At 48.9% G+C, this 26,344-nt stretch overlaps 1 protein-coding gene across 1 annotated transcript; it reads left to right on the plus strand.

Annotated features, from left to right (window-relative positions):
• Nucleotides 1-5,382: 5,382 nt before the first annotated feature.
• On the plus strand, nucleotides 5,383-23,998 carry LOC113424194 (inositol-trisphosphate 3-kinase B-like). The gene is made up of 8 exons (XM_026685798.2): nucleotides 5,383-5,469; nucleotides 9,904-10,370; nucleotides 16,247-16,331; nucleotides 16,680-16,893; nucleotides 17,743-17,947; nucleotides 18,898-18,999; nucleotides 20,023-20,094; nucleotides 23,028-23,998. Exons 2-8 carry the CDS (start codon nucleotides 9,996-9,998, stop codon nucleotides 23,265-23,267), a joined length of 1,293 nt encoding a protein of 430 aa, XP_026541583.2. The 5' UTR covers nucleotides 5,383-5,469; nucleotides 9,904-9,995; the 3' UTR covers nucleotides 23,268-23,998.
• Nucleotides 23,999-26,344: the final 2,346 nt, after the last annotated feature.

A 26,344-nucleotide genomic window follows, 5' to 3' on the forward strand; every position in this document is an offset into this window, starting at 1 on the left:
TGGTACTGGCATGAGGCATGAATTGTGAATGAAGCTCGAATGAGGGGAGGGTGGTCCTTAAGGAGTCCTAGCTCGATCCCACCCGTTCAGCCTGTCTCCGGAAGAAGAAGCCGGTCCTGCTGCAGCGCCAGAGGGCCCTGGAGGAAACGGATTAGCCCCTTCAGTTGGGATTCAGGCCTGGATAGGGGGTGAAAACGGCATTGGAGGTTCTCTGGTGGGAGCAGGTGGTGTGGCCATCCTCGACCTCTCAGTGGCTCTCAAGAGCACAGGACCCTTCTGGAGCGCCTTTGGGGGCTGGGAATGAGTTTGCCCCCTTCCCCCGAAGCCATTTCCAGCCAGTGCTGATCCAGAGCGAGAGGTCTGGTCCTCGGCCCCCTGCTTTGCGGTTCTCTCTGTGTAGCCTCTAGATGCAACCTCTGGGGGACTCCGCCCGTCAACTGGCCTACAGCTCTGCCCGTGGAGAACTCAGCAATGCCACAATTGTCTGCCTGGCACCTGGAGGCTGTGAAGGTCTGGATCAATCAAGGTTCAAGGTCTGCAACAGGTTCAAGGCCAGGCAAGAAGGGTATGGGCTCTGTGCTGTCCAGCCAACGTATGGGGATTGGATAATTAGTTAGCAATTATGAGCTGTCCCCTTAAGGGAATCATGGTAAATGTAGTTAAGGTATCCTGGGAAATGTAGTCCATGTCACGTGACCACATCTGTAATCCTGATTGGTCACTAAATTGACCCTCAATGGGTTGGAGGAGGTTTCCTCACTCTTGGCTGAACTCATGGACTCGTAGTAACTGCTCTACTTCTACCGCTATGAGATGGGAGGAAAGGGATCAGGAGATAACCATCTTTTTACCTGCAAGACAGATATGCAAAGGATTGGACATTAAGAAGAACTTTGTCACAAATGTGAGTTTTGAGGATTATTATAAAGACTTTGTATGAATGTTTTGTTGAGTTTATCTATCTGCCTCTGTACAGAAGACAGAACAGGCTCTTTGGCTCTTGGGGAAGGGCCACCTTTGATTGGATTGCATTGCCCCAGACCCAGGGTGCCACCTGGAGGTTCTCCTGGACCTGTCACTCATGCTGAGGAGCAGGTGGCAATTGTAGCCAGGAGGGCCTAGGCAAAATGGTGTGTTGTGTGCCCGTTATCCCCGCTCCTGGGCCAGCAGGCCTTGCTCCCAGTCACCCACACCCTAGTCTACTCCTGTTTTGACTTTTGTAAAGCACTCTGCATGGGGCTGCCCTTGGAGAGTATCTGGAAGCTTCAGTTGGCTTAAAACACAGCAGGCCACGTAGTTCTGTGCAAACCCAAATTTCCACATTTGTCACCTGTTGTGTGGGAGCTGCATTGTTTGCCAGTTTGCTTCTGGGCGCACTTCAAGGCGTTGATTTATCACCTTTGAAGCCCTTCATGACTTGGGGCTATAGGTCATTTGGCAGACCGCCCCTCAGGGGATGTGTGGCAGTTCCTCTCTATTATGGAAGACCACCTGGTGATACCAAGAAAAGGGGGCCGCCTTTCCCTGTGGAACGTCGTGCCCCCAGAAGGAAGGCTCTTCTGAAAAGCCCTGAAGAGACGTGGCTCTGTCTGTGGGCCTGGGGGGCCCAAGTTGATATGGAAGCAATCCTGTTTAGTTGCTCGTTGTTGCCCGGGGCAGAGGAGGTGCGCTGGGCAGGGTGGGGTTTTTAAATTGTGACCTTTTTATTGCTGCATGTACACTGTGGGCCATCTAAATGTGTTCATTAAAACAAAACCAGAAGTGGGCCCATAGTAAATTGGAAGCTTTCAGGCTTTGAAGGCTGAAGAAAGACACATTGATCACCTGAGAATATTTTATGGGAATGTTCCTGCAGTAACTCTTAAAACAGATCGCCCTTCGGATAACTTCTGAAGCCCCCTGTTAAATATCGGCAGCACCAAAGCTCAAGTTCCATTATAGGAAGCAGAATTTGGCATCGCTGATATTTTCCCCTTTTATTTAATGGAGTCTGGTTCTCAGAGGCTTCCTGGACAGGACCCTACAATTTTCTTGCAAGGTTTTTCCAAAGTGCTTCGCCGTTGCCTCCTCCCAGGGGCTGAGAGACTGGCCCTAAGGTCATGTAACTGGCTCTGTGACTAAGGCAGGACTTGAATGGAGCATCTCCCATTTTCCAGCCTGATGTCTTCACCACAGCCTCAAAGTGGCTCACCCCATTCTGGAAGAGAAGGCTAAGAGTCACAATCCATGCTTCCCATCCCAGGATCATCCAAAACAAATACAGATCTTCGCAGTTGACATTTTCCAAAAGGTCAGTCTCGAGTTGAGAAAAGTCAATAAATTGCTATCAAATTTCCTTGTTTATTTCATTGACAACACTGCACATTCAGCTGATCTGACTCACCCAGGCCAAGAACCATGATTAATGCAAAGGTTAAAGGAAGAACGGACACAAACCACTTTCAGTCTTATAAGTTAACATAAAGCATGTCAAGTGGAAGGAAGGCTGGCCTGGTGACTGAAAAGTGGCTGGGGGAAGAAATGTGATTGACAGCTTTTAGATACACAAGATAGTATAGATAAGGCAAATTAATTTCTGTGTTTCTTACAGCAACATTAGTAGCATTCCATTTTCAAAAGAAATAAAGACTCTGTGGGCTTCAGTTTAAACATCATATACACTTCTTTTTCTTTTTTTGTAAATTTTATTGGTTTTTAAAAACAAACATAAACAAACAAAACATAAAAACATCAAACTTTCTTCCATAGGTATACAAACAGTGTGCCGGTTGGTTTACAAATCATTTTGTGCATCCATTTCGTAGTCTTCAATTACAGTTACATTACATAAAAGCTCATATTATGAATCAAAAATTAAATACCCTAATATTATTAATCAATCATTTGACTATAATTTTATTCATTCATATTTTACGAGATAACCACAATTTACTTAGTTTATTTTATAACGATTCATATTATCCTCCCAAATCTATCCTAAAAACATTTTGTAGATATAATAAAAAAGAAATACATCTTTATATATTTATTATTTTCTAAAAATCTACATATTTCATTACTATATTTTATTATCTAACCATTGATAGAAAAGGTCCCAAATTTTATAAAATTGTTTATCCTCTTGTTCTCTAATTTCAAATGTCAATCTACTCATTTCAGCACGTTCCAATATTTTCTTAATGATTTCCTCCTGTGATGGTGTTTTCTCATTTTTCCAATTTTTGGCAAATACAATCCTAGCCGCTGTTAATACATTTACAATCAGATATTTCAAGTCTTTACTATATATTTCAGGTAAAATTCCCAATAAAAATATCTCTGGTTTCAAGTCTATATGTTTTTTTGTCATTTTTTCCAACCACATGTGGATTTTAGTCCAGTATTTTTTAGCATCCGCACAAGTCCACCACATATGGTAATATGAGCCAGGTGTCTGATGACATTTCCAACATTTTTCAAATTTATTCTTGAACATTCTTGCTATTCTTGTCGGGGGGGAAATGCCACCTGTAAAACATCTTATACAAATTTTCTTTATAAGCTGTTGACATTGTCATTTTATAATTTTGAGACCACAATTTTTGCCATTTCTCTAAATCAATCCCATATCCAAAGTTCTTCCCCCAAGCAATCATAGTTTCTTTAACTTGTTCTTCTTCTAGTTTAATTTCTAATAAATATCTATACAGTTTTTAAATCACCTTTTCATCAGTACCTGTCAAAATCTTATCTAGATCAGTCAATTTATCATAGAATCCCTCTGTTTTGAGATCTTTATCATACCTTGAATGTGTTTGCGCATATGAAAACCAATTCATCTTTATACCTTGTTCCTCTAGTTTTTGCATCGATTTGAGTTCACCCTTTTCATTCAATATTTCCCCATATCTAACTGTTTGTTCCTTTTTATATATTATAGGATAAGAAAATGCTTCAATAGTCGATAACCAGACTGGACTTTTCAAATAACATTGCCTCTTAATCTTCTCCTAAGGCCAACCTAATTCTAACCCTCTGTGGCTCAGGTTGGGAAGCCCAAAGAGAAAAAGCTACTCGGAAGGGCCCTCCCTGGCACGCGAGGAAGCAGGCTCTCCCCGCTCTTCACTTTGTCAGGAGCAGTTTTTGTCCCACTTTGGTCACGCAAACCATCTATAGCTCACCAAGTCCAGGGAGCAGGAGCAGCGTGGGGAGGGGAGGGGAGGGGAGGGGAGGGGCTACTTGAATGGCAGTGGGTGGGTGGGTTGCTTCTGGCCCTCTAGTCCCCTGCCCACCCTCTCAGCTGCTGCCCTCTCCGAAAGCCAGGCTGGGGACAAATTCCGTGTCCCAAGCAAGTGAACCTGGGTCCCTTGCAACAAGGTTCATTAGGGTTGGGGTTGGGGTTGGGGATATCTCCTCAGGGAAAGCTCGGATCCGAAAATCAAGCGGGTTTTCAATATTTTCCACCCTGGGGAACATGAAAATGAGGTTCTTTTCGAAATCCGAGCTCTGCATCAAAAGTTTTGTATTGTGGCTGAATTGAGTTCAACCCACCATTTTGAGATTAGGGTTAGGTATAGGGTTTGGGTTAGGGATATCTCCTCAGGGAAAGCTCGGATCTGAAAAAGAAGCGGATTTTCAATGTTTTCCACCCTGGCTGAATTGAGTTCTACCGACCATTTTGAGATATGTCTTGGGATATCTCCTCAAGGAAAGCTCGGGTCCGAAAATGAAGCAGGTTTTCGATGTTTTCCACTTTGGAGAACATGAAAATGAAGTTCTGATTGGTTGTGAGACTCCCATGGGGCCATGCAGGGGCAACTCTGTACTGAGTCCCAGGCTTGGTTGAGCCTTTGCTGGATGATGATGCTTTGGGCAATTCCTATTATAGCTTTACCTGGAGTAGATCTTTGTTATGTAGAATACTCTGGCCCAGGTGTTAATGGCCCACCCATTAACAAATGTGGGGGCTGAGCTTCTGCTTCTGAGGTGAGTTTCTGCTTCTAAGTTTCTACTTCTCTTTTTAGGGAAATATTCTGCCTTTTTAATATTTCCTAGGATATTTCATTTTTCTAGGAGAGAAAAATTCCTATTCTATTCTATTCTATTCTATTCTATTCTATTCTATTCTATTCTATTCCATTCCATTCCATTCCATTCCATTCCATTCCATCCTATTTTCTATTCTATTCTATTCTATTCTATTCTATTCTATTCTATTCTATTCTATTCTATTCTGTTCTATTCTGTTCTGTTCTGTTCTGTTCTGTTCTTTTATTCCATTCCATTCCAGTCTGTTTGCCCTTCGGGGAGAGGCCTGCAGTGTCCCCGGCGGCCAGCAGAGGGTAGCACGAGACCAGCCTTTCCTAGCCCTTCCTCCTCCTCCCCCACCCCCTCCTCTCTGCACGGGTTTTCTCCCCGCCTTTCTGACGTGCTCTTGCAAGCCGGGGACGCGGGGACAAGATGAATCCCCCGTAGCTTCGTCTTTTGCAGGTGAGGAACCGAGGAGAAAGGGATTCGAGGGGGCTTCCTCTGGGGAGGGGAAGGGTTGGAGCGGGGGGCTCCTTTGGGGCGGAGGGATGCCAAAATAGACTCGGGGGGTCTTCCCATGCAAAGGCTCTTTCCGTGCGAAGAAGCAAGACACGCGTCGAGAGAGAGGCGTCTGGACCCAGATGCGGGTCGCCCAGAAGCTTGACTGGGGGGCGGGTGGGTGGGAGAGCAGGGGAGCAGTTTGGATGCCCTTTCTTTGCTTTCCTTACTGGGTTCCATCCAGCTTTCCAAAGGAAAGGAATCTCTGCCTTAGTGGCCAGGAAAAGAGTTCCTCTGGGCATGGGCAGAGTGCATCCCTTTCCTTGTTCTATTACTGTTGGAAGCAAGGGGAAAGGGGATGGGGCTTAAACTGAACCCCCTGAAACCCAGAGAAGCCCCCACAAGCTACAACAACAACAACAACAACACACACACACACACACACCTGATTTGCACCCAGGGGGTTGTGTGAATCCAGCCAACTGGGTCTTAGAGTCAGCTCAGAAGGGACTTTGGAGGTCTTCTAGTCCAGCCTGCTTGCTCAAGCGGGAGATCTTCCAGCCACCCAGCTCGGGACAGGTAAAGTGCTCGACTTAGGATGGAGGCCAACATTTCTGTTGCTTAAGCGGGACAGTGAAGTCAGTTTCCCCCCGTTTTGTGACTCACTGCCGTTCTTAAGTGAGTCACACGGTTGCTAAGTGAATGGGGCTTCCCCCGTCAACTTGGCTGATCAGAAGGGATCCCTCATGACCCCTGGACACTGCGTCCGTCATAAACGTGACTCAGTGGCCGAGCGTCCGAATTTTGAATTGCGGTACTGCAGCGTGGTTGTAAGTGTGAAAAACGGTCTTAAGTCGCTTTTTTCAGGGATGTTGTAACTTTGCTCCCTAAAGCAACGGTTGTTATGCTGTGTGCAACAAATACACGCTCCTTGTTGCACACCCTTGTTGAGGACTGGTGGGTGTGTGAACTCCGTGCCAAAACTACCATTGCGTTCACCCCCAGAATAAACTGGGTTTATTGTTGCTTTTTGCTTTTGTTTTGGGCCAACCCCCAACACAGGTGCATCCAGCTGTCAGGTGCAGTGGGAAGGGGGGACAGTTATTTGTGGGTGTCGGGGGGGGGGGGCAGCTGGCTGGAGCCCCCACTTCGGTTGTTGAGTTGCGCACCAGAAACTGCCCTGCAAAAAAATCCTGAAGAGGAAAAAGGATCTTAAAAAGGATTTTATTACTCCACATCAGTTCCAATTCTGTAAAATTAGAAGTTAGAAGCTGAATCTGGTTTAGATTTATTTCCCTTTTGGTTCCTTCCCTGGGGGGAATTTTGCCTTAAATTGTAATTATTCCCATTTTACGGGTGGGTGAAGGAGCCGGCATATAAAACAGATTCCCATTTCAACTTAAAGGCTCCAAAGGAGTCCGTCTCAATTATATTAAACAAGGTCGTAAAAGGGGGATCCCAGGACTTGGGGACATTGCAGTGGTCATAAGTATGAAACGGGCCAAGCATCTGATCATGTGACTGAGGATGTTGCAAATGTAATTGTGAAAAGCACTCATAAATCACACTTTTCACGTTGCTTTGGTCACTGGACAAACAGTTGGATTTAATCCTTAAATCAAGGATTTAATCTTATTTTTATTTTATTTTTTTCTCATTTTCACAGCTTCTTAAAAACAAGGAAGCAAAGTGGGTGAAAAAAATGGAATAATCCTGGCTTCTCCTTTAAACCAGTTTTTAATTTCTTGAACTTTGGAGCCTTTTCATGTTATATTGCAGACTGTTATTGGGTGGAATTCCTGCTTCTCCGGTTGCCATTGTTTGATTAATCATTTCTCAATTAATTAACATTCCTGGCGGGGCTGGGGCAGGAAACAGAGCTTTCAAAGAAATAGATCACTTGGCGGAAAAAAATCTGGAGTCTCAATCGCACTACCTCTTGCAAACTAACAACAGCAGCTTAGGAAAGAGTTCATTTCTGCTTTTAAAATGTTCGTGAATTGCATAATTCTCTGCAAATGTTGGTCCAGGGTGGAAAAATCTGCCAGTGGACTTCTGGTTTTTTAAAAATTAATATATATATATATATTGCTTCGTCTTTCCTCCGGCAACCTTAAAATGCAAGATTTTTGAAGTTCTTTAAATTCCAGGAACAAAGTTGGATCAGATAAAATAAAGATTTGAAAGGGGAAAAAATGTGTTTCTTGGCCTGTTTTTGCTGTGATTAAAAGAAATGTTAGAGAAAGGGTTTAACAGGTTAACAAGAGTTAGAAGGGACCTTGTAGGTCATCTAGTCCAACCCCCCGCCCAAGCAGGAGACCCTACATCATTTCTGACAGAGGGCAGCCCAATTTTGAAAGCCTCCAGTGATGAAGAAGGGTTAGAGAAGAAGGCAGTGCAGGTAGTCCTCTATTTACAACCGTTTGTTGAGTGGCCATTCAAAGTTACAATGGCACTGAAAAAAGTGACTTACAACCATTTTTCACACTTATGACCATTGCAGCATCTGCATAAACGTGTATTTATATTTGGATGCTTGGCAACCGACTCATATTTACGACGGTTGCAGTTTCCCAGGGGTCACATGATTGATCCCCTTTTGCGACCTTCGGACAAGTGAAGTCAGCGGGGAAGCCCAATTCACTTAATGACCATATTACTAACTGCAATGATTCACTTAACAACAGTGGCAAGAAAGGTGGTAAAACGGAGCAAAACTCACTTGACACGCATCTCGCTCGGCAACATCCATTTTGGCCTTAATTGTGGTCATAAGTCTGAAGGAGTCCCTGTAATGGGAAGTGAAACATTTGTTCTTTCCTCCTCCTTTCCTTCCTTCTCCCCATTCCTTTTCTCCTTGCATGCTGTGTCTTTTAGAGTCTGTACATTTTGGTCCTCAACTTACGGCCACAACTGAGCCCAAAATCTCCACTGATTAGCAAGACAGTCGCTAAGTGAGTTTTGGCCCATGTGGCAACTTTTCTTGCCAGAGTTGTTATAAGTGAATCCCTGCACTTGTTTAACAACCATACGGTCATGAAGCGAATCCGGCTTCCCCATTGGCTTCACTTGTCAGGCAGTCGCAAAAGGGGATCAGGCGACACACACACACACACACCCTCTCCCCCCGGGAACACTGCGACCGTCGTAAATACGAACTGGCTGCCAAGCTGGTCCAGATTTTGATCACGTAATCCTGGGGATGCTTGCAACGGCCGTAAGTGCGAACGACGGTCGTAAGTCACTTCTTTCAGAGGTGCTGCAACTTCAAACGGGGGTCACTAAACAAGCGGTTGTAAGTCAAAGACTTCCTTTACCGCCTCTCTTTCTCAGAGGGGTAATCGTGGCTCCTAATTGATGGGTCTTTGTAGTGAAGGCATGGATGATTTTTTTTAAAAAAAAAGTACAATAAGTAAATAGATCATAAATAGGTATAGGGTTGGACTAGAAGACCTCCAAGGTCCCTTCCAGCTCATTCTGTGAAATCTACTAAATGTCTGTGGAGATTCTCAATCATCCAGGTCATCGTGGTCCCAAAGGTGCTTTTTTTTTTCAAGAGGCAGCTGGACTTTCTTTGTTTTTCCTTTGAAGAGGTTTTGCTTTTCATCCCAGAAGCTTCTTCAGCTCTGAACTGGATGGTGGGGAAGGGAAGGATTGATACTCCTTGCAGACACAGCTGGTCATTTGCATCCTTGCAGAGGGTCATTGAGGTCACCTGGGGGCTTGTCTGTGTCCTCAGGGTCCAAGTAACCTCAGTGACTCTCTAAAACAGGGGCGGCTCACCTTTTTGGGCTCCCGTGCCAATAATTGCGTGCGCACTTGCCTGCTCATGCTCGCGTGCCATTGCCCAGAAGGCAATGCGCGCGTGCCCCCCATGTCTCCTGCGCATGCACACACAACCTGCGCAACTCATGCGATCTGCGCTTCTGCACATGCATGCACGGTCAGTGCTGCATGCTTCTGCACATGTGCACGCAATCCCCCACACGCGCCACATGCTTCTATGCATGCACGAGTGTGTTCTGCGCACCGTCGCACCCCTGCACTTGCACACCAGGCACCCGACAATCAGCTTTCAGGCGGGTGGCACACGTGCATGTGCAGTAGACCTTTTCTGGCCGAGTGCTCATGTGCCGGCAGTAATGGCTCTGCGTGCCACTTGCGGCACGTGTGCCATAGGTTCGCCACCACAGCTCTAAAAGGATGCAAATGACCAGCTGTCTGCAAGGAGTATCAATCCTTCCATTCCCCACCATCCAGTTCAGAGCTGATGAAGCTTCTTGGATGAGAAGCGAAACCTCTTCAAAGGAAAAACAAAGAAAGTCCAGTTGAAAAAAAAAAGCACCTTTGGGTTAAATCTGCTAATGCTTTTGTGCCTTGTTTGGGTTTCCTATGTAGACGACTCTGTTGGAATCTGAACCTGGAGCATCTGAGGGCCATTGCAAGAATCCCCTGGCCTGAGATCCGGTGATCCACCCTTCGGAGTCCTCATGGAATGGATCCCAGCCTCCTCGGGATCTCTCATTCATCCGATGGAGCCCGAGAGGTGGGAAGCGGCAGAGCCTCCGTCCGAGCCGGCGAGGGCAGCCGAGGAAGGGGCCGAGCTGCGCTGTGGGGCCTTTTCCAGCAACGGCTTGCAGACATGCCAGGGGTCCCCACCCTGCCCGCTGAGCCAGGTAACCTCTGGAGTGCCCCCAGCTCCAGCTCCCTCCCGCCTAAGCCAAGCCCCAGGGGTGCCTTCCGACCGGTCCGTCTCGGGTTCGTCCACCTGTTCGTCTTTGGCCAGTTCGTCCCAGGAGTCGGATGACGTCTTTAGCGACATCGAAGGAAGGTCGGTCACGACAAAGAAACGAGTGCTGAGGAAGGTGAGATATGGGTGTGTGTGTGTGTGTGTGTGGGGAGGTCCAGAGCTGGTGTGAAGGGGGTGTGTGTCTTTCTTTAAAAGCAGGGGGATCCAACCTTGACAACTTTCAAGGCCTGTGGGCTTCAACTTTCAGAGTTCTCCAGCCAGTTCTGCTGAGTTTGTGTCAGGATTCCAGCGATCGCCCTAATTAAATCATATGGGCCTTGAGCCAAACATCCAAAGGTTTATTAGGAGCAACATGCTGGCATGACCTGTATGAAGCCGACTCTGAGATACGAAATTTACAATCCTCTATGACCCCATTTCCCCCCCACTCCCCCCCCCCATCATCATAATTCAGATTCTCCAACAAAACACGTTCATAGGCTGAATGTCAGCAACCACATTCTCCAGTAAAGGATTTTCGGGCCAAAATACCCCGTTGCCTCAGTTACAATCTTGGTGAGATAAGCTTGGAATGTGCTTCTGAGTTCACTCGCCATCTGCGCCTCCAGGTTCCACCCCCATCTTTCTTATGGAGATTTGGAAACAGGCATAGGAATGTTTTACAAGTTGACAGTTGCTCGTCGGAAGCTCGGAAAAGGGGGGGGTCGTTGCTCGCCACCGTTGTTAAGTGAATCACTGCAGTTACTCTATGAGTCAAACGGTTTTTAAGTGAATCTGTTTTTTCCCCATGGACTGTTCTTGTCGCCAAGGGGGATCACGTGATCTCGGGAACACGGCAACCGTCATAAATATGAGTCAGTTGCCAAGTGTCTGAATTTTGATCATGGTGCATGGAGTTGCTGTGTTGTAAGTGTGAAAATCGGTCACAAGTCCGGTTTTTCTAGTGCTGGTGTGACTTTGAATGGTCCCTAAACAAACTGTTGCAAGTCGAGGATACGTGCAAGGGATTCATTGACGCAGATAAACCTATCTTTTCACTTCCGTTCCCCTCCTGAAGCAAGGAAGTTAGTTAAGGAAAACTGGGCTAAATCTGCAAAGAAGGCGCTTTGAAATCCGGCCAAGGCATTATCGTGAAGGTTTAAAGCCAAGTTTGTTTGTTTGTTTGGCTGTTTGCATTTTAAGCTTGGAAGCTCTTGCTTGATGTTCGCCAAAGTTAAAAAAAAAAAAGAAGTTTACATTAGAACATGATATTAGAAAACAGGATGTGGATATACGTCCACATAAACAGCATTTCTACACCCTGGCGGCTTGAAGATGGGTGGATTCAGGGGTTGGATTCAGCCGGTTCGGGCCAGTTTGAGCAAACCAGTTGTTAAATTTACATCTGGTTTGCCAAACTGGTAGTTGAACCGACCAGCCTGGCCCCGCCTACCCCTCCCCCTCCCCCGGAGTCTCCACACGGACCGTTTTGGATCCAAATAAGTGCAGGGTTTGCCTGGAGGTTCTGGGAGGGCAAAAAATGGGCCAAACTGGAAGTTCCGGAAGTCCAAAAAGGGCTTGTTTCCGGCTTCCGGAAAGCCTCTGAAGGTGGGCCACGCCCACCATGGCCACGCCCACCCAGCCACCAGGCAGCCAACCGGTTGCTGAGATTTCCGAATCCCACTCCTGGGTGGACTTCAACTCCCAGAATTCCCTAGCCATTGCTGGCTGAGGAATTCTGGGAGTTGAAGTCCACCCCTCTTCAAGGGTTGAGAAACATTGTTTAGTTAGGGAAACTTAAATTCCTCTTTTTGAAAAAAAAATCCAACATTGGATTCCCTTAGACCCCCGTGCATTGCTCCCCCCCAAAAAAATCTGGATTAAACAACCCCGAATTACATCAAAAGTCATTTTTTTCTATGGATAACCAACCACCACCACCACTCACAACCAAGATTTGAAGAAGAAAAAAATCTTTCCAGTTAAATGTTGAGTTTGCTTAGCAAACTTTTTTTTAGGAAGCCCAACTTTGACGAGTGGTGAAAAGGTCAAAGTTAAAATAGGAAGGAAGTGCGATGCTGGGATTCAGAGCTATTTGTTTGCAAAATAGCAGCCCTGGGTTTCTGCAAGATTAGCAAAAAAAAGAAAAAAGTTTTTAAGACATTATCAGCCTGTGCAAAAATGAATAACTCAAAGGAGCAGCGGACTGGACAGTCCCGAGGGAGAGTTCTGGAAGGCTTAATGTGGGGGTGAGGGGGGGGTGTTTGTCTCCAACCGTGGCCCCTTTAAGACTGGTGGACTTCAACTCCCAGAATGCTGGCTGAGGAACTCTGGGAGTTGAAGTCCACAAGTCTTAAAGGGGCCACGGTTGGAGACCCCTGCCCTGGATAACAGCCATGTTAATTCTTTAAAATCCTACCATTGCCAAATTTCTAGACAGGCTGATCAATACCCTTCTGCATATTCAAGTAGTCCTCGACTTAACGGCCACAAATGGAGCCTAAAATTATTGCTGTTAAGTGAGACGGTTGTTAAGTGAGGTTTGCCCCGTTTTACGACTTTTCTTGCCACCGTTGTTCAGTGAATCACCACCATTGATAAGTGAGTCACCAGGCTTTGCTTGTCAGAAGGGGACTACATAATCTGGGACATGGCAACCGTCATAAATACGAGTCAGTTGCCAAGCCTCTGAATTTGGATCACGTGAGCATGGGGATTGCTGAGAAGGTTGTAAGTGTGTGGAAAATGGTCGTAAGTCCCTTTTTTCAGTGCTGTTGTAACGTCGCTCACTAAACAAATCATTGTAAGTTGAGGAGGTCTGCCTCTTTAATTAATTGGTATTAATCGTTGTCCCCTTCAATCAAACATTTGAGCGTCCAAATCAAAAGTTTAAACCCCTCGTTTGCATTATTTAAAAAATGTCTTAAGCATCTGGTTGGAAGTTGAGAAGTTTCTTTCCTGACTAACCTCAACTACTAATTTTAGTAAAAGGCAGAAGCTTCTCAAACCCCCTCTTAAAAAAAAAAAAAAAAAAAAACTTTGTGGTTTTTTTTTCTTTTTTCAAAAAATACGTCTCTGCCTTTTTAATAACTTTTCAGCCTTCTAACTAAAAAGTTCTGGCTTTTTAATAACATTACTTGGTCAGAAACTGGGGTTACCTTGGATTGGTTGCCAACTAACAACTACGCGATGAAAAGAAGGCATCTTAAAGATAGCAAAAACTTTTTATTTATTTTACTAAGCGCTGTGTTATGATGAGTCAGATGGTTTTAAAACGCTGCAAAAAAAACCTCCCAGTTGTCGGTTTTAAGATGACAGTGTAGAAAACTGAAATAAATAAATAAAGTGTATTCATTATTGCTGTGTTTGATTCCCATCATTCGTGGAGTGAAAACCAGACAAGTTTTTAAGTTTTTGACCCTGGACCCATCAGGCTGGGTGGGGGGGGGAGGGTTCTGGATCTGGACTTGGTGGGTTCTGGATGTGAGGAAGGATGAACTGTTCTGCAGTTCCTAGAAGTTGCTTAGCAAAGTCAATTAATCGGAATAGAGCTGGAAGGGACCTTGGAGGTCTTCTAGTCCAACCCCCTGCTCAAGCAGGAGACCCCAGACCATTCCAGACAGGGGGCTGTCCGGTCTTTTCTTAAAGACCTCCACTGACTTCTGGAGGCAAGCGGTTCCACTGGTTATAGAATGGAACCGAATGGAACCGAGTGGAGTGGAGTGGAGCGCAGTAGAACAGAACTAGAACTAGAACTAGAACTAGAATAGAATAGAATAGAATAGAATAGAATAGAATAGAATAGAATAGAATAGAATAGAAATTGGAAGGAATAGAAAAGAACAGAACAGAATAATAGAATAGAATAGAATAGAATAGAATAGAATAGAATAGAATAGAATAGAATAGAACAGAACAGAACAGAACAGAACAGAACAGAATAGAACAGAATAGAATAACAGAGTTGAAAGGGACTTTGGAGGTCATCTAGTCCAACCTCCTGCTCAAGCAGGAAACTCCACACCATGTCTGACAAATGGCACTTGTGACTGTTTGCAGTATCCCACAATGACCAATCAACTAACAATCGGAATAGAGCTTGGAGATCATCTAGTCCAGCCCCCTGCTCTAACAGGAGGAAACCCGATATCATCTCAGACAAATGGCTGTCCAGTCTTTTCTTAAAAACCTCCAGGGATGAACTTCTGGTGGCCAGCTGTTCCACTGGTTCATTGTGCTCCCTGTGAGGAAGTTTCTCCTTAACTCCAGGTTGCTTCTCTCCTTGGTTGGTTGTTTCTTGTCCTGCCTTCTGGTGCTTTGGAGAATAATTTGACCCCCACCCCCCCTCTTCTTTGGAGCAGCCCCTCAATTCCTGGAAGATGCTCCTGTGTCTCCCCTCTTCTTTCTTGTCCCCAGACGGGCCAGACCCAAATCCTGCAGCCGTTCTTCCTATCTTTTAGTCTCAGGGCCTTTAATCGCCTCCGTCACTCTTCTCTGCACTTCTTCCAAAACTGGGTTGCCAAGCTGCCGCGTTGCCACAACAGAGCGAGACGAGAGCCGGCCCCGTGGTGCCTGGACCACGTGAGGAGCCCCACGGGACGGGCTCTGAGTGCAGGGCAGCCCTTGGTGCCAAAAGGACTCTGCATGCTTGCAGTCGAGCTTTTGCAACAGGGCCACAGGGGGAGGTCCTGGGCTGTTGCAGAGCTGTAGTTGCCAGGTGTGGCTGTGCCCGCTGCCTGTTTTCGGGGGTGCAGGGGGGCTTGTTGGCATTGCTAGCGCGACGGAGCTGCTGAAGAGCAGCTGCCCCTCCCAGCTGGCTGTGCAGGAGGAGGAGGAGGCGGCTGAGATTTCCTGCCTGGGGGTGACACACCTCAGTTCCTCCTCTGTTGGGGAAGCCGGGCAGGCCCCGACAATTCTGCCTGGTGTTCGGCTGTTTTGCACACGTTTTTGCACATCCTTGCGAGATGCAACTGTAATGCGGCAACACCCAGATTGCAAATGTTTAGGAATGCCATTCTTTGCACGAGCAGTTTCATGTTTTCTTTGCATTTAGGGCCATAGTTTTTCTTCTCCTTATGTGTTGTTATTAGTTGCAAAGTTGTGTCCGACCCATCACAACACCCCATGGACAACGTTCCTCCAGGCCCTCCTGTCCTCTACCATCCCCTGGAGTTCCTTTAAGCTCACGCCGACTGCTTCCGTGACTCCATCCAGCCCGCTCCTTCTCTCTTGTCCCTTTCTTCTCCTCCTTTGGCCCTCCCTCGTTCCCAGCATCCGGCTCTTCTCCAGGGAGTCCTTCTTCCTTCTCATGAGGTGGCCAAAGTCTTGGAGTTTCCTCTCCGGGATCCGGCCTTCTAAAGAGCAGTCAGGGTTGATCTCATCTAGGACCGACCGCTTGGATGGCCTTGCAGTCCAAGGGATTCGCAGCAGTCTCCTCCTCCAGCCCCAGAGTTCAAAGGCCTCCATTCTTTGGCGCTCAGCCTTCCTTAGCGTCCAACTTTCCCAGCCATACATTGCAACTGGGGAAACCAAAGCCTTCACTCTACGCCCTTTTGTTGGCCTTTAGAGTAGACCCCCCTCTTCTTTGGGGCAGCCCCTCAATTACTGAAATAGTGCAATTAGTCACGTGCAATCTCAATTAATGACCGCCATCATAAAATCGGCCACAGTCGTATGGGCGATCCACTTAAAACTGGCTAGACTTACCACCAGAATTACGGGCTAAGTTATGGTCATAAGTCAAAGACTTCCTGTATGTTCTTGGTAGCTTGAAAAATGGGTGAATTGTCAAAGAAATCATGTCTTGTGTTCTTTGGATGTGTTGAGCTCGAATATTTGTTGTCGCGCCCGGCCAGTTGGGTTGTGGGGAAAACTATCCATGGATATATCCATGTTTGAGGCCTCCCCACCAGGGTTTCTGGTTTTAACACACACACACACACACACACACACACACACACACACACTGACTTTCCACATTTTTCAACCACCCATTTTCTGGCTTCCCTCTAGACAAAATCCTGGAAGACCTTTTTCACCATGGTCCACTGGTCCTTGCGACGACGCAGCTCCTGGGTGCAGTTGGCCGGACACGAAGGTATGAATTGCACAAGAATCTGTGGGGTGGCCAGGGGGAAGGTGTGGGGAGGGGGATCAGGAACCAAGCCCCAATCTGAGACTGAACAGGCCGGGGAGTTAGTGTTTCTCGACTGTGGCAACTTTAAGATGGGTGGACTACAATTCCCAGAATTCCCCAGGCGGCATGCTTTTAGATGGGTGGACTACAATTCCCAGAATTCCCCAGGCGACATGCTTTAAGATGGGTGGACTACAACTCCCAGAATTCCCCAGTCAGCACACTTGAAGATGGGAGGACTACAACTCCCAGAATCCTCCAGCCACATTGGGAGAGGAGTCCAGCGGTTTTCCTTCCTTCTCCTTGCAGGCAACTTCAAGCCCAGCGAAGGGGGCCAAATCCTGAAGAAGTTCAGCGCTGTGGAGGCGGCGTGTCTGTCGGAGCTGATGACGGACGCCCTGCGCCCTTTTGTGCCCACCTACCACGGGGTGGCAGAAGTGGGTGGCGAACGCTACATCCAGATGGACGACCTTCTCCGCGGGCTCCAGCACCCCAGCATCATGGATTGCAAGATGGGCACCAGGTCTGAGCGGCCTTCCTCGCAGGGCGGGCGGGGCGGGGGTGGGAGAATGGGATCGGGGCCCTCTTTCATTGGCGGATCCCTCTAACTCCGTGATTGCTGACCTTTTCTCATCACGTGCCTAAGTGTGTGAGCCCTCGGCTGCACAGGGGAGGGGAGAACAGCACCTTTTCCCGCAGCCAAGTGTGCGTGGCTGCATCCATAAGGCAATGTGCACGTGCCCCCCTCCCATTTGCCCCACCCCACGGTGGATGTGCACGCGACCCCACCTTGCTGCCCCACGCATCAACACACAACACCACCCCCCGCGCCCCGTTTTGGGCCTAGTAGGCCTCCCTGCAGCCTTCTGGGAGCAAAGATGGGGCCCGGGAGGTGCGGCTCCTCCATGCCCCCTTTTTGCTCCCAAGAGGCTGCAGGGAGGCCTACTAGGCCCAAAGCGGGGAGCATGTGGAAGCCTCCCGGTCCCCCTGGGCTGTTCCTAACCCCCGGCACGTGTCTCACGCATGCAGCCTGCCCCGCGTGTGTGCATGGCAGAGACTTGAAGATCAGCTGGCTGGCGGGAGGCGCACGCAGATGTGCAGCGGAGCTGAGCTGGGGCAATGGCTCGCATGCCCACAGAGCGAGCTCTGTGTGCCACCTGTGGCATGCATGCCGTACGTTCGCCATCACGGTCCTAACTTATCCGGCTGTTAAAAGAGACAGAGGGAGATTCCTCCTTTCAGACCTGCAGGGTTTTATCTAGAACATACTCAAGCGTGGTCGTAGGTCGAGGACAACCTGTATTTGTGAGTGAATGGGAGGGAGAGTCCCAACTTACCAAGGCATCTTTTCCCTTTCCTCCCGGTTGGCCAGAACGTACCTGGAGGACGAAGCGGGCAAGGATCAGCCCCACGCAGCCCCCCGGCGAGACCTCTACCAGAAAATGGTGAAGATTGACCCCTGGGCCCCCACACCGGAGGAGCACAGCCAAGGAGCCGTCGCTAAGCCCCGTTACATGCAGTGGAGGGAGAGCAGCAGCTCCAGCACCTCCCTGGGCTTCCGGATCGAGGGGGTTACGGTGAGTGGCCGAAGAAGGGCCCCATGCGGATGCGTGCGCGCACACATGTGTCGTGTGTGTGTGTGTGTGTGTATGTATGCCGGAGAAGCAGGTCTTCCGTCAACAGGGCAGGATACACGCTTTCCAAACTCTCTCTCTTGAGCTGTGGTGACACAGTGGTTAGAATGCTGAAGTGCACCCTGACTCTGCCGACTGCTAGCAGTTCGATCCTGACTGGCTCAAGGCCGACCGTCCTTCCGAGGTGGGTAAAGTAAGGATCCAGATTGTTCGGGGGGGAAATACGCTGACTGTGTAAGCCGCTTATAGAGGGCTGGAACGTGCCATGAAGCGGGATATAAGTCTATGGCTATTCTATTCTGCTTTTATTTTATCTTCTGATTTTCTATTCTATTCTGCATTCTATTCTATTTTCTGTTCTATTTTCTATTCTGTGCCGTGCCATTCTATTTTCTATTTTGGTTGACTCAGCCTTGCATCCTTCCCAGATCAGTAAAATGAAGACCCAGATTGTTGGGGGCAACAGGCTGATTCTGTAAACCGCTTAGAGAGGGTGGTAAAGCAAGGTGAAGCGGTATATAAGTCTTAAGTGCTATTCCTATTCTAACCATGGCAGCACAGTGGTTAAAATACAGAATCGCAGACTAACTCTGCCCCCTGCCAGCAGTTTGATCCTGACCATCTCAAGGTTGACCATTTTCCTTCCTTCCCTCCCTCCCTCCCAGTGGTTAGATTGCAGGCTAACTCTGCCCACTGCTAGGGGTTCGATTCTGATCGGCTCAAGCTTGACTTAGCCTTCCATCCTTCCGAGGTTGTTAAAATGGGGAGCCAGATTGTTGGGAGCAACAGGCTGACTCTGTAAACGGCTTAGAGAGGGCTGTAAATGCATTGTGAAGCAGTATATAAATCTAAGTGCTGTTGCTATTGCTCTCTCTCTTTTTCCCTCTTTGCAGATCGAGGGGGGAACCGTGCAACGGGATTTCAAGCAGACACGGAGCCAGGATCAAATTATAGAGATCTTTTTGAAGTTTGTGAAGAATCGCGTGGATGTGTTGGTGAGCCCTTGACCGAGGAAAGTGGGCAGAACTCTTAGCTGGAAAGTGGGACCACGTTTCTGATCAGTGGCTGAGCTAAAATGTCATGAGGCGGATTTGATTTGGGGGTTTTTGGGTAGGGGTCCATGGTGGTCCCTGAGCTTGGTTGTTTTCTTGCAGACGTTTCATTACCCAACTAGGGAACATCATCAGTGTCAGAAGGGAGTAGGGTTCACTCCCTGTTTACATAGAAGTGTTGGTGGGGGTGTCCTTGCTTGTTCCTTGTTTAGCTTGTTTGTCTAAGTTGATAGTTCCTTGACTGGAGGGAACTTGTTTGTCTGGTGTTAATCTCTGCTTATCTGGGTGTTTGTTGTTGGCTGTTTGGTCTCTTTGTTTCCTTTTGGGTTTTGTTTTTTTAATGGTTGTGCAAATGTTGCTTTATCTCTATGTGTCTGGTGATAGCTGAGTTCCAGGCTTCCAAGAGTTCTCTGTTGTTTTTGGACTTGGCTCGGTCTAGGATGCTCACAAGTTGCTTTTTTTCCTGGCAAAGGATGTTTCTAAAAAGAGATTGGGGGGCGGGGAGGAAGACACTGGCCCCCAACTCTTTCTGATTTAATATTTAATAAAGGTGCATATGATTAACGGTTGCAGGAACTGGGCCTGGCTAGTCTAGTGAAGAGAAGGACCAGGGATGACAGGATAGCATCTTCCAATATTTGAGGGGCTGCCACAGAGAGGAGGAAGGAGTCTCAAGCTATTTTCTAAAGCACCCGAAGGCCAGACAAGGAATAATGGATGGAAGCTGATTAAGAAGAGATTCAACCTGGAAAGAAGGAGAAACTTTCTGACAGTGAGAACCATCAACCCATGGAACAGAAGTTGCCCTCAGAAGTTGTGGGAGCTTCATCAATGGAGGCTTTCAAGAAGAGATTGGACACCTGTCAGGAATGGTGTAGGGCCTCCTGCTTGTGCGGGGGGTTGGACTAGATGACCTCCAAGGTCCCTTCCAACTCTATTAATCCATTAATTCTCCTTGATTTGCAGAAAATCTACTTGGCCCGCCTGGAGAATTTATGCCAAGCCTTGGATGAGTCCAACTTCTTCAAGAGGCACGAGGTGATTTGCTGGGGACCACCTCGCCCCCAAAGGAGGAAAGCCGAGCACTTCTCAGCTCTCAAAGGGGGCGTGAGACCGAACTGTCCTATCCCACTACCCCAATTATGGAAAATAATCTGGGGGACCTGCTTCCCCCTAACCTTATTGTGGGTACCCAGGTTTGGACTGGAAGGTGTTGAGAAAAAGCAGGAAATTAAGCTCCGGGTTAGGATTCCGGGTTAGCATCTGGAGCAATTTTAAGGGGAATATTTTATCCAGATGAGCTTTCAACTCCCATAATTCCAAGCGCTTTGCTCAGGGGGATTATGGGACTTGCAGTTCCGCTAGGCCCAAGATGGAAGAGGGACAGCTTAAAGCACAGGCAACTGCAACAGGGTTGTTGTTTTTTTTTGTATTTTACTCGTAAGGAAACCTCCTCTAACCCAAGGGCTGCATTCACACAAAACACTGGGTCTGTGCGAGATCCTTGCATTTGCATGGATCTTTCAAGCTTGTTTAATTTGGGCCCTGGGTGGCCTTTAGTGCCTTGTGTCCCCATGTTTCGTGACTCCGTTTACAGTTTGGCACGTTGCATAATCCAGGTCAGTGGATTATACAACCAGTGGGCTGGCGACCACTGGTGGTCCGTGAGAAAATTTTGGTGATCCGCAGAGAAATGTCCTCCCCAAAGCAATTAACCCTGGCTGCGCGAGAACACAAGGCTGCACCGCCCACATGACCCGCGGGAACACAAGGATTGCATCGCTTGCATTGCGAACAACTCAAGGTAGTGAGGGGAGGGGGGAAAGGGCGGAGGGGGGGAACTTGCCCCACTCACCCCAAGCGCCTGGCCTGGCCACTGGGCTGCTTCTCTCTGCTTCTTTCTTTCTTCTGCTTTTGGCTGCACGCAAGGAAAGCAACTAAAGTCTTTCTTTCTCTCCCCCAAACTCTGCCAGAAATGAGACTGTGGGACCCTCCAAGGCCTCCTGCTCCAAGAAGCTGCGCCGGCAAAGACTCATTTCTGGCAGAGTTTGGGGGAGAGAAAGAAAGACTTCTGCTGCTTCTACTGTTTTCCTTGCATGAAGCCAAAAGTCTCTCTCTCTCTCTCTCTCCCCCGAGAACGGAGCTGGAGACGGAATCCTGTGATCCCAAATAAAGAACGATCGATCGGTGGGGAATTTTCCTGCAGACTTTTGGGGGGATTTTCCCAGGGTCTCTGGTCCGTTTGGATTTAAAATGATGAGTTTGGTGGTCCCTGAGGTCCAAAAGGTTGGAGACCCCTGCTCCAGGTTTATATTCAATTAATCAGATGTAAGAAAGTTGTGGGAACGCAGCCAGTCAAACTTATTTCTAAGGGGGCACATATAAACTTAATTTGCAAACCAAGAGGAGTCTAGTTCCTTTGTGGCAGGGACTTCCTCAAAAGGCGACTTTTAAGAAGCCTGGACTTCAACTCCCAGGATTTCCCAGCTTGCAGTATTTGAAAAACATTGGGTGAGAAGGGGCGGGCAGCTATGGCAACCTTACAGCCTGTGGACTTCAATTCCTGCCGAGTAAAATACAAAAAAACCAAACAAAAACCTGTTGCAGTTGCCTGTGCTTTAAGCTGTCCCTCTTCCATCCTGGACCTACCAGAACTGCAAGTCCCACAATCCCCCTGAGCAAAGCGCTTGGAATTACGGGAGTTGAAAACTCATCTGGATAAAATATTCCCCTTAAAATTGCTCCAGGGAATTCTGGGAATTGAAGCCCACAAAATTGCCATAGTTTCCCGGGGTTTAGAGGAAAGCTAGAAAGCAGCAGGGTTTTGGTTTTTTTGCATCCGGCAGGGTGAAAGAACTTTGTGCATGTTCAGGGGCAGCTCCACCCTGCTGCTTTAAAGCAAACAGCACATCCATGTAGAAGTGGCGTGTCTCCAAACAAGAGCATTTAAACAGAGGGGAAAAAATGCAGATTCTGTTTACATTGTCTGTAGTGGGATGGGTGGGTGTTCCTGCTTTATTTGCCCAGCTGCGTGAAGTATTTAACATTTGGCTTTCCCCAAAAATTGGCTCGTTTTTTTCCAGGCTGGATGGCATTTCAAGAGTTGTTTGACTTTCTTTCCTTCCCCTTGGTCCTCTCTCTCTCTCCTTCCCTTTTTCTCTCCCTTCTCTCTCTCTCTTCCTTCCACCTTCCTTCCTCTATTCCTTTTTCCCAATCCTTCCTTCCATCTGACATCTTTCTTCTTTTCCAACCTTCCTTCGTTCCTACCTCCTCCTATCCATCTTCTTTCCTTCCCTCCCTCCCATCGACTTCCATCTTCCTTCCTTCCTTCCTTCCTTCCTCCTTTTTGCAACCTCTCCTTTCCCTCTCTCCCATCCATCCTTCTTCCCCTCCTTTTCCTAACTTTTCCTTCCTTCCTTTCTTCCATCCTTTTTCCAATCCTTCCAATTTGCCATCTTCTTTTCCAACCTTCCTTCCTTCTCTTTTTCCTTTCCTTTATTTTTCTTTTCTTCCTTCCTCCCCGCCATCTTCCTTCCTTCCCTCCCATCGACCCCCCCTCCAACTTTCCTTCCTCCCTTTTGTAACCTATCTCTCCTTTCCCCCATCCACCCACCCATCTCCCTTCCATCCTTCTTCCCTTTTTCTAACTTTTCCTTCCTTCCCTCCATCCCTTTTTCCAATCCTTCCTTCTATCTGCCATTTTTCTTCTTTTCCAACCTTCCTTCTTTCCCTTTCCTCCCTTCTTTCTTTTCTTCCTTCCTCCATCCCTCCTCCCCTCCATCTTCCTTCCTTTCCTCCCTGCCAATTTCCTTCTTCCCTCCTATTTCTCCTTTCCCTCTCTCCCATCCATCCATCTCCCTTCCATTCCTCTTCCCCTCCCCTCCTTTTTCTAACTTTTCCTTCCTTCCATCCTTCCTTTCCTTCCTTCTTCCCTCCCTCCCTCCTTCCTCCTTTTACCCCCCTTGCTTCAGGTGGTCGGGAGTTCTCTGCTCTTCCTCCACGACCAGAAAGGCCATGCCAGCATCTGGATGATCGACTTTGGCAAGACTCTCCCAGCGCCAGCCCACTCCCACCTTCGCCACGACGTGGCTTGGACCCCCGGGAGCCACGAAGACGGCTACCTGATCGGCCTGCAGCACCTGACCCACACCATCCGGGCGACTCTGGCCAGAGCCGAGCAGAGCCAGGAGCCTCTCCTGGGTCCCTCCTGAGCCTGCGGCCCCCGGCACACAGCCGAGAGTGGTGGCAGCCGTGCTGCTTGGGGAGGGGGCAGCTGCTTTGCCAGAACGGTGGAGGGAGCCGGGACCCCCTTGCAACATCCCAGATCTTGCCGAAAAGCTGTGACCTGCCGGCTGTTGGGATTGCAACCGCACCAGAAACACACAACACAAGGATTTTGTGGCGAAGGGATGTAATTTCCTCTCCAGCCTTCCCGTTCCTTTTCCGGCTCACCTCCCCACACCAAAGGGGTCTCCAAAGGGGTCTCTCATTTCCCGAGGCCATTTTCAAGCCCCTCCGGGGTGGGGCCGACCTCCCTCCCCCCCTTGGAAAAACAGCGACAGCGAGGAGGGCCACGGAATCCCAAAGGAAAAGAAGAATCGTGGCGAAGTTGCTCACACGGGATCGAAGGCCGGACTTTCACAGGAAGAGGGGAGATTCAGAACCGGGGATCGCCCAGAGTTTATCCGCCGTGAACCGAACCGCCGTTTTACTCTGTCTGCCCCGACTTTGCAGTTTTCGTGCAACCTGCCGGAGCGAAAGGTGGCTGCGAGGGCCGGACTTTGGCAAGGCTGGGTCATCTGCAAGTCAGGGTGTCACACGTGTACTACACCCCCCCTGGACAAGTCGGAAACTGGTACCTTTGCAAAGATGCAACCTCCTCTTGGGATGTTGGCTTGAGATGAATTAAAAGCCAGGCAGAGGGGCCTTTTTTCAGTTCTTATTTGGAAGAAATTCTACCTTCTTTGCAATATCAAAGGAAATTCATTTAGGCCAGGGGTCTTCCAAGCTGGGTAGACTGGGTGACACTTGCAGACTTCAACATGGTGGCAGGGGCATTCTGGGAACTGAAATCCTGGCTGGGGCATTCTGGGAGTTGAAGGCCTGGCTGAGGCATTCTGGGAGTTGAAAACCTGGCTGTGGGGCATTCTGGGAGTTGAAAACCTGGCTGTGGGGCATTCTGGGAACTGAAATCCTGGCTGGGGCATTCTGGGAGTTGAAGGCCTGGCTGAGGCATTCTGGGAGTTGAAGTCCCAGCTGGAGCATTCTGGGAACTGAAGTCCTGGCTGGGGCGTTCTGGGGGTTGAAGTCCACCCCTCTTAAAGTTGGCCCTGACTTAGGCGATCAAATCTGCTTTTTTCCTCCCTTCCAAGCTCAGCTCACCATTCTGGCTTCAAATTCCACGGCACAATGTATTCTCTGTATTCTCTGCAACGCAACCCCACACAAATGGGGCAGCTGCTGCAGGAAACTCCACTCTGGCCACAGGCAAATCTGCCCTCTCCCCCCAAAAAAAACACCTTGCAGGCCCAGCCTCCAAGTTCAAGCCTTATCGTGGAAGTAGCTGTTGTCAAAACCCAAGTTTCTAGTCCTCATGGGGGAAAAAAAATTCAGGGAAAAGCTTGGCAAAGCCGTAGGCGGCAGTGGGCACCGAGTGGCCCCTTTTCTGCCTGGATTTTGGCCTCCCTTTGCAAGGGGGGGGGGGCGAGCAGGGACAGGGTGGCTTCCCCCCCCCTTCCCCATGGCTCAGCCTGGGGCCAGTTGGCTAAAGGGAATGGATTTTTCCCCTCAGTTCTGCAGCTTTGCCAGCCTCGAATGTGGGGTTGCCAGAGAGATGGAAGCCTCCCTGAAGGCAAGCCAGGGGCGTGTGGGAGGCAGGCAGGCCTCCAGGGAGAGGAAAATAAAAAGGGGTGGGGGGTTGGGGGGGCAGGATAAGCTGCCCTGGGAGACAGGAGAGCCTTTGTGGCCTTCCAGCCACGGCGGCCATTGCAAACCCAAAGCCCACGGTGGTGGCCGCTTTCTGCAGAGCCAGGGGGGTCTGGAGGGCCAGGGACGGGGGGCTGGGCGGCAGAGAAGGACCAGGAAGCGGCTCCCCCAGGCCTCCAGAGGGTTCAGAGGGGCCGGGATCGGGCCAGGCAAGGCCCGCGTGCAAACCTTGACCAGGGAGGTGGGGGGGGGGGTGAGCTTTGAATGCAGTGGGGTCAGGATAACAGAGTTGGAAGTGACCTTGGAGGTCTTCTAGCCCACCCCCCACCCAAGTGCCTAAAATCATAGAAGGATAAGCGTTGCGAGGGAGTTTGGAGGACTTCTGGAGAGAAGCTCCACCGTTTCATTGTCACTTTCAGGAAATGCCTCCTTAAGTTCCATCTGGCTCCTCTCCTCCATTAGTGGTTCCCTCCGTTGCTTCTCGTCCTGCCTTCTGGGGCTTTTGGAGAGCAGGTTGGAAAACAGCCCCCCCCCGCCCCCCCCTTCTTTATAGGAGCCCCTATAAGGCTGCTCCCAAGCCTCCCCTGGGCCGGTTCCTGCAATGGGAACCTATTCCTGCAACTACGCAGGCAAGGAAGAAGCTGCAAAGCTGCAGCACCCCGGAGAGCTTGCGTGGGCTGAGCAAGGAGGAACCGCTTTCTGCGTTGTTACTGCTACTACGCTTACAGGAAAGGGGCTGAGTAATCTCAGGGGGGGGGGAGGAGGAGGGAGGGCAGGCAGGAGGGCGGAGGGGTGGGGGGGTGGCTGGGAATCTCAGCTCACCCAAACCGGAAACCAGAAGTTTCGTCCTCGGATGGCGCCGGCTGCCCCCTGCTGGCCGGTCTCGGCTCTGCCCTCACTTGGCGTAATACACCGGGAGTCCTCGAGTTACAGCCAAAAACTAAGCCTCACATTCCTCTGGCTAAGGGAGGGTTTAAGTCAGCTTTGCGCCCGTTTTACGACCTTTCGGGCCACGGTCGTTAAGTGAATCACACGGTCGTTAAGCAAGCCTGGCTCCTCCCCCGTGGACTTTGCTGGCCGGAAGGTCGCAAAAGGGGATCATCCTTGTAGGTCATCTAGTAGTCCAACCCCCCACCCAAGCAGGAGACCCTACACCGTTTCTGACAGGTGGCAGTCCAGTCTCTTCTTGAAAGCTCCCACAACTTCCGAAGGCAAATTCTGTCCTTTGCCTGTCAAAAAGTTCATAAAAGGGTCATAAACGTGACCCTCGGACACTGCGACCGTCATAAATATGAACCAGTTGTCAAGCGTCTGAATTTTGATCAGGTGACCAGGAGGATGTTGCAACGGTTCTTAAGTGTGG

This window comes from Notechis scutatus, chromosome 14, assembly GCF_049901735.1.
Source record: "Notechis scutatus isolate UNSWTSFEM ecotype Mainland chromosome 14, rNotScu1.2, whole genome shotgun sequence".
NCBI classification, from domain to species: Eukaryota; Metazoa; Chordata; class Lepidosauria; order Squamata; family Elapidae; genus Notechis; species Notechis scutatus.

Coding starts and splice junctions, on each gene's coding strand:
- LOC113424194 (XM_026685798.2), top strand. CDS start 9,996: ATGGAATGGATCCCAGCCTCCTCGGGATCTCTCATTCATCCGATGGAG. Junction 17,948..18,897: donor TCCGGATCGAGGGGGTTACG/GTGAGTGGCCGA, acceptor CCCTCTTTGCAG/ATCGAGGGGGGAACCGTGCA. Junction 20,095..23,027: donor ACTTCTTCAAGAGGCACGAG/GTGATTTGCTGG, acceptor CCCTTGCTTCAG/GTGGTCGGGAGTTCTCTGCT.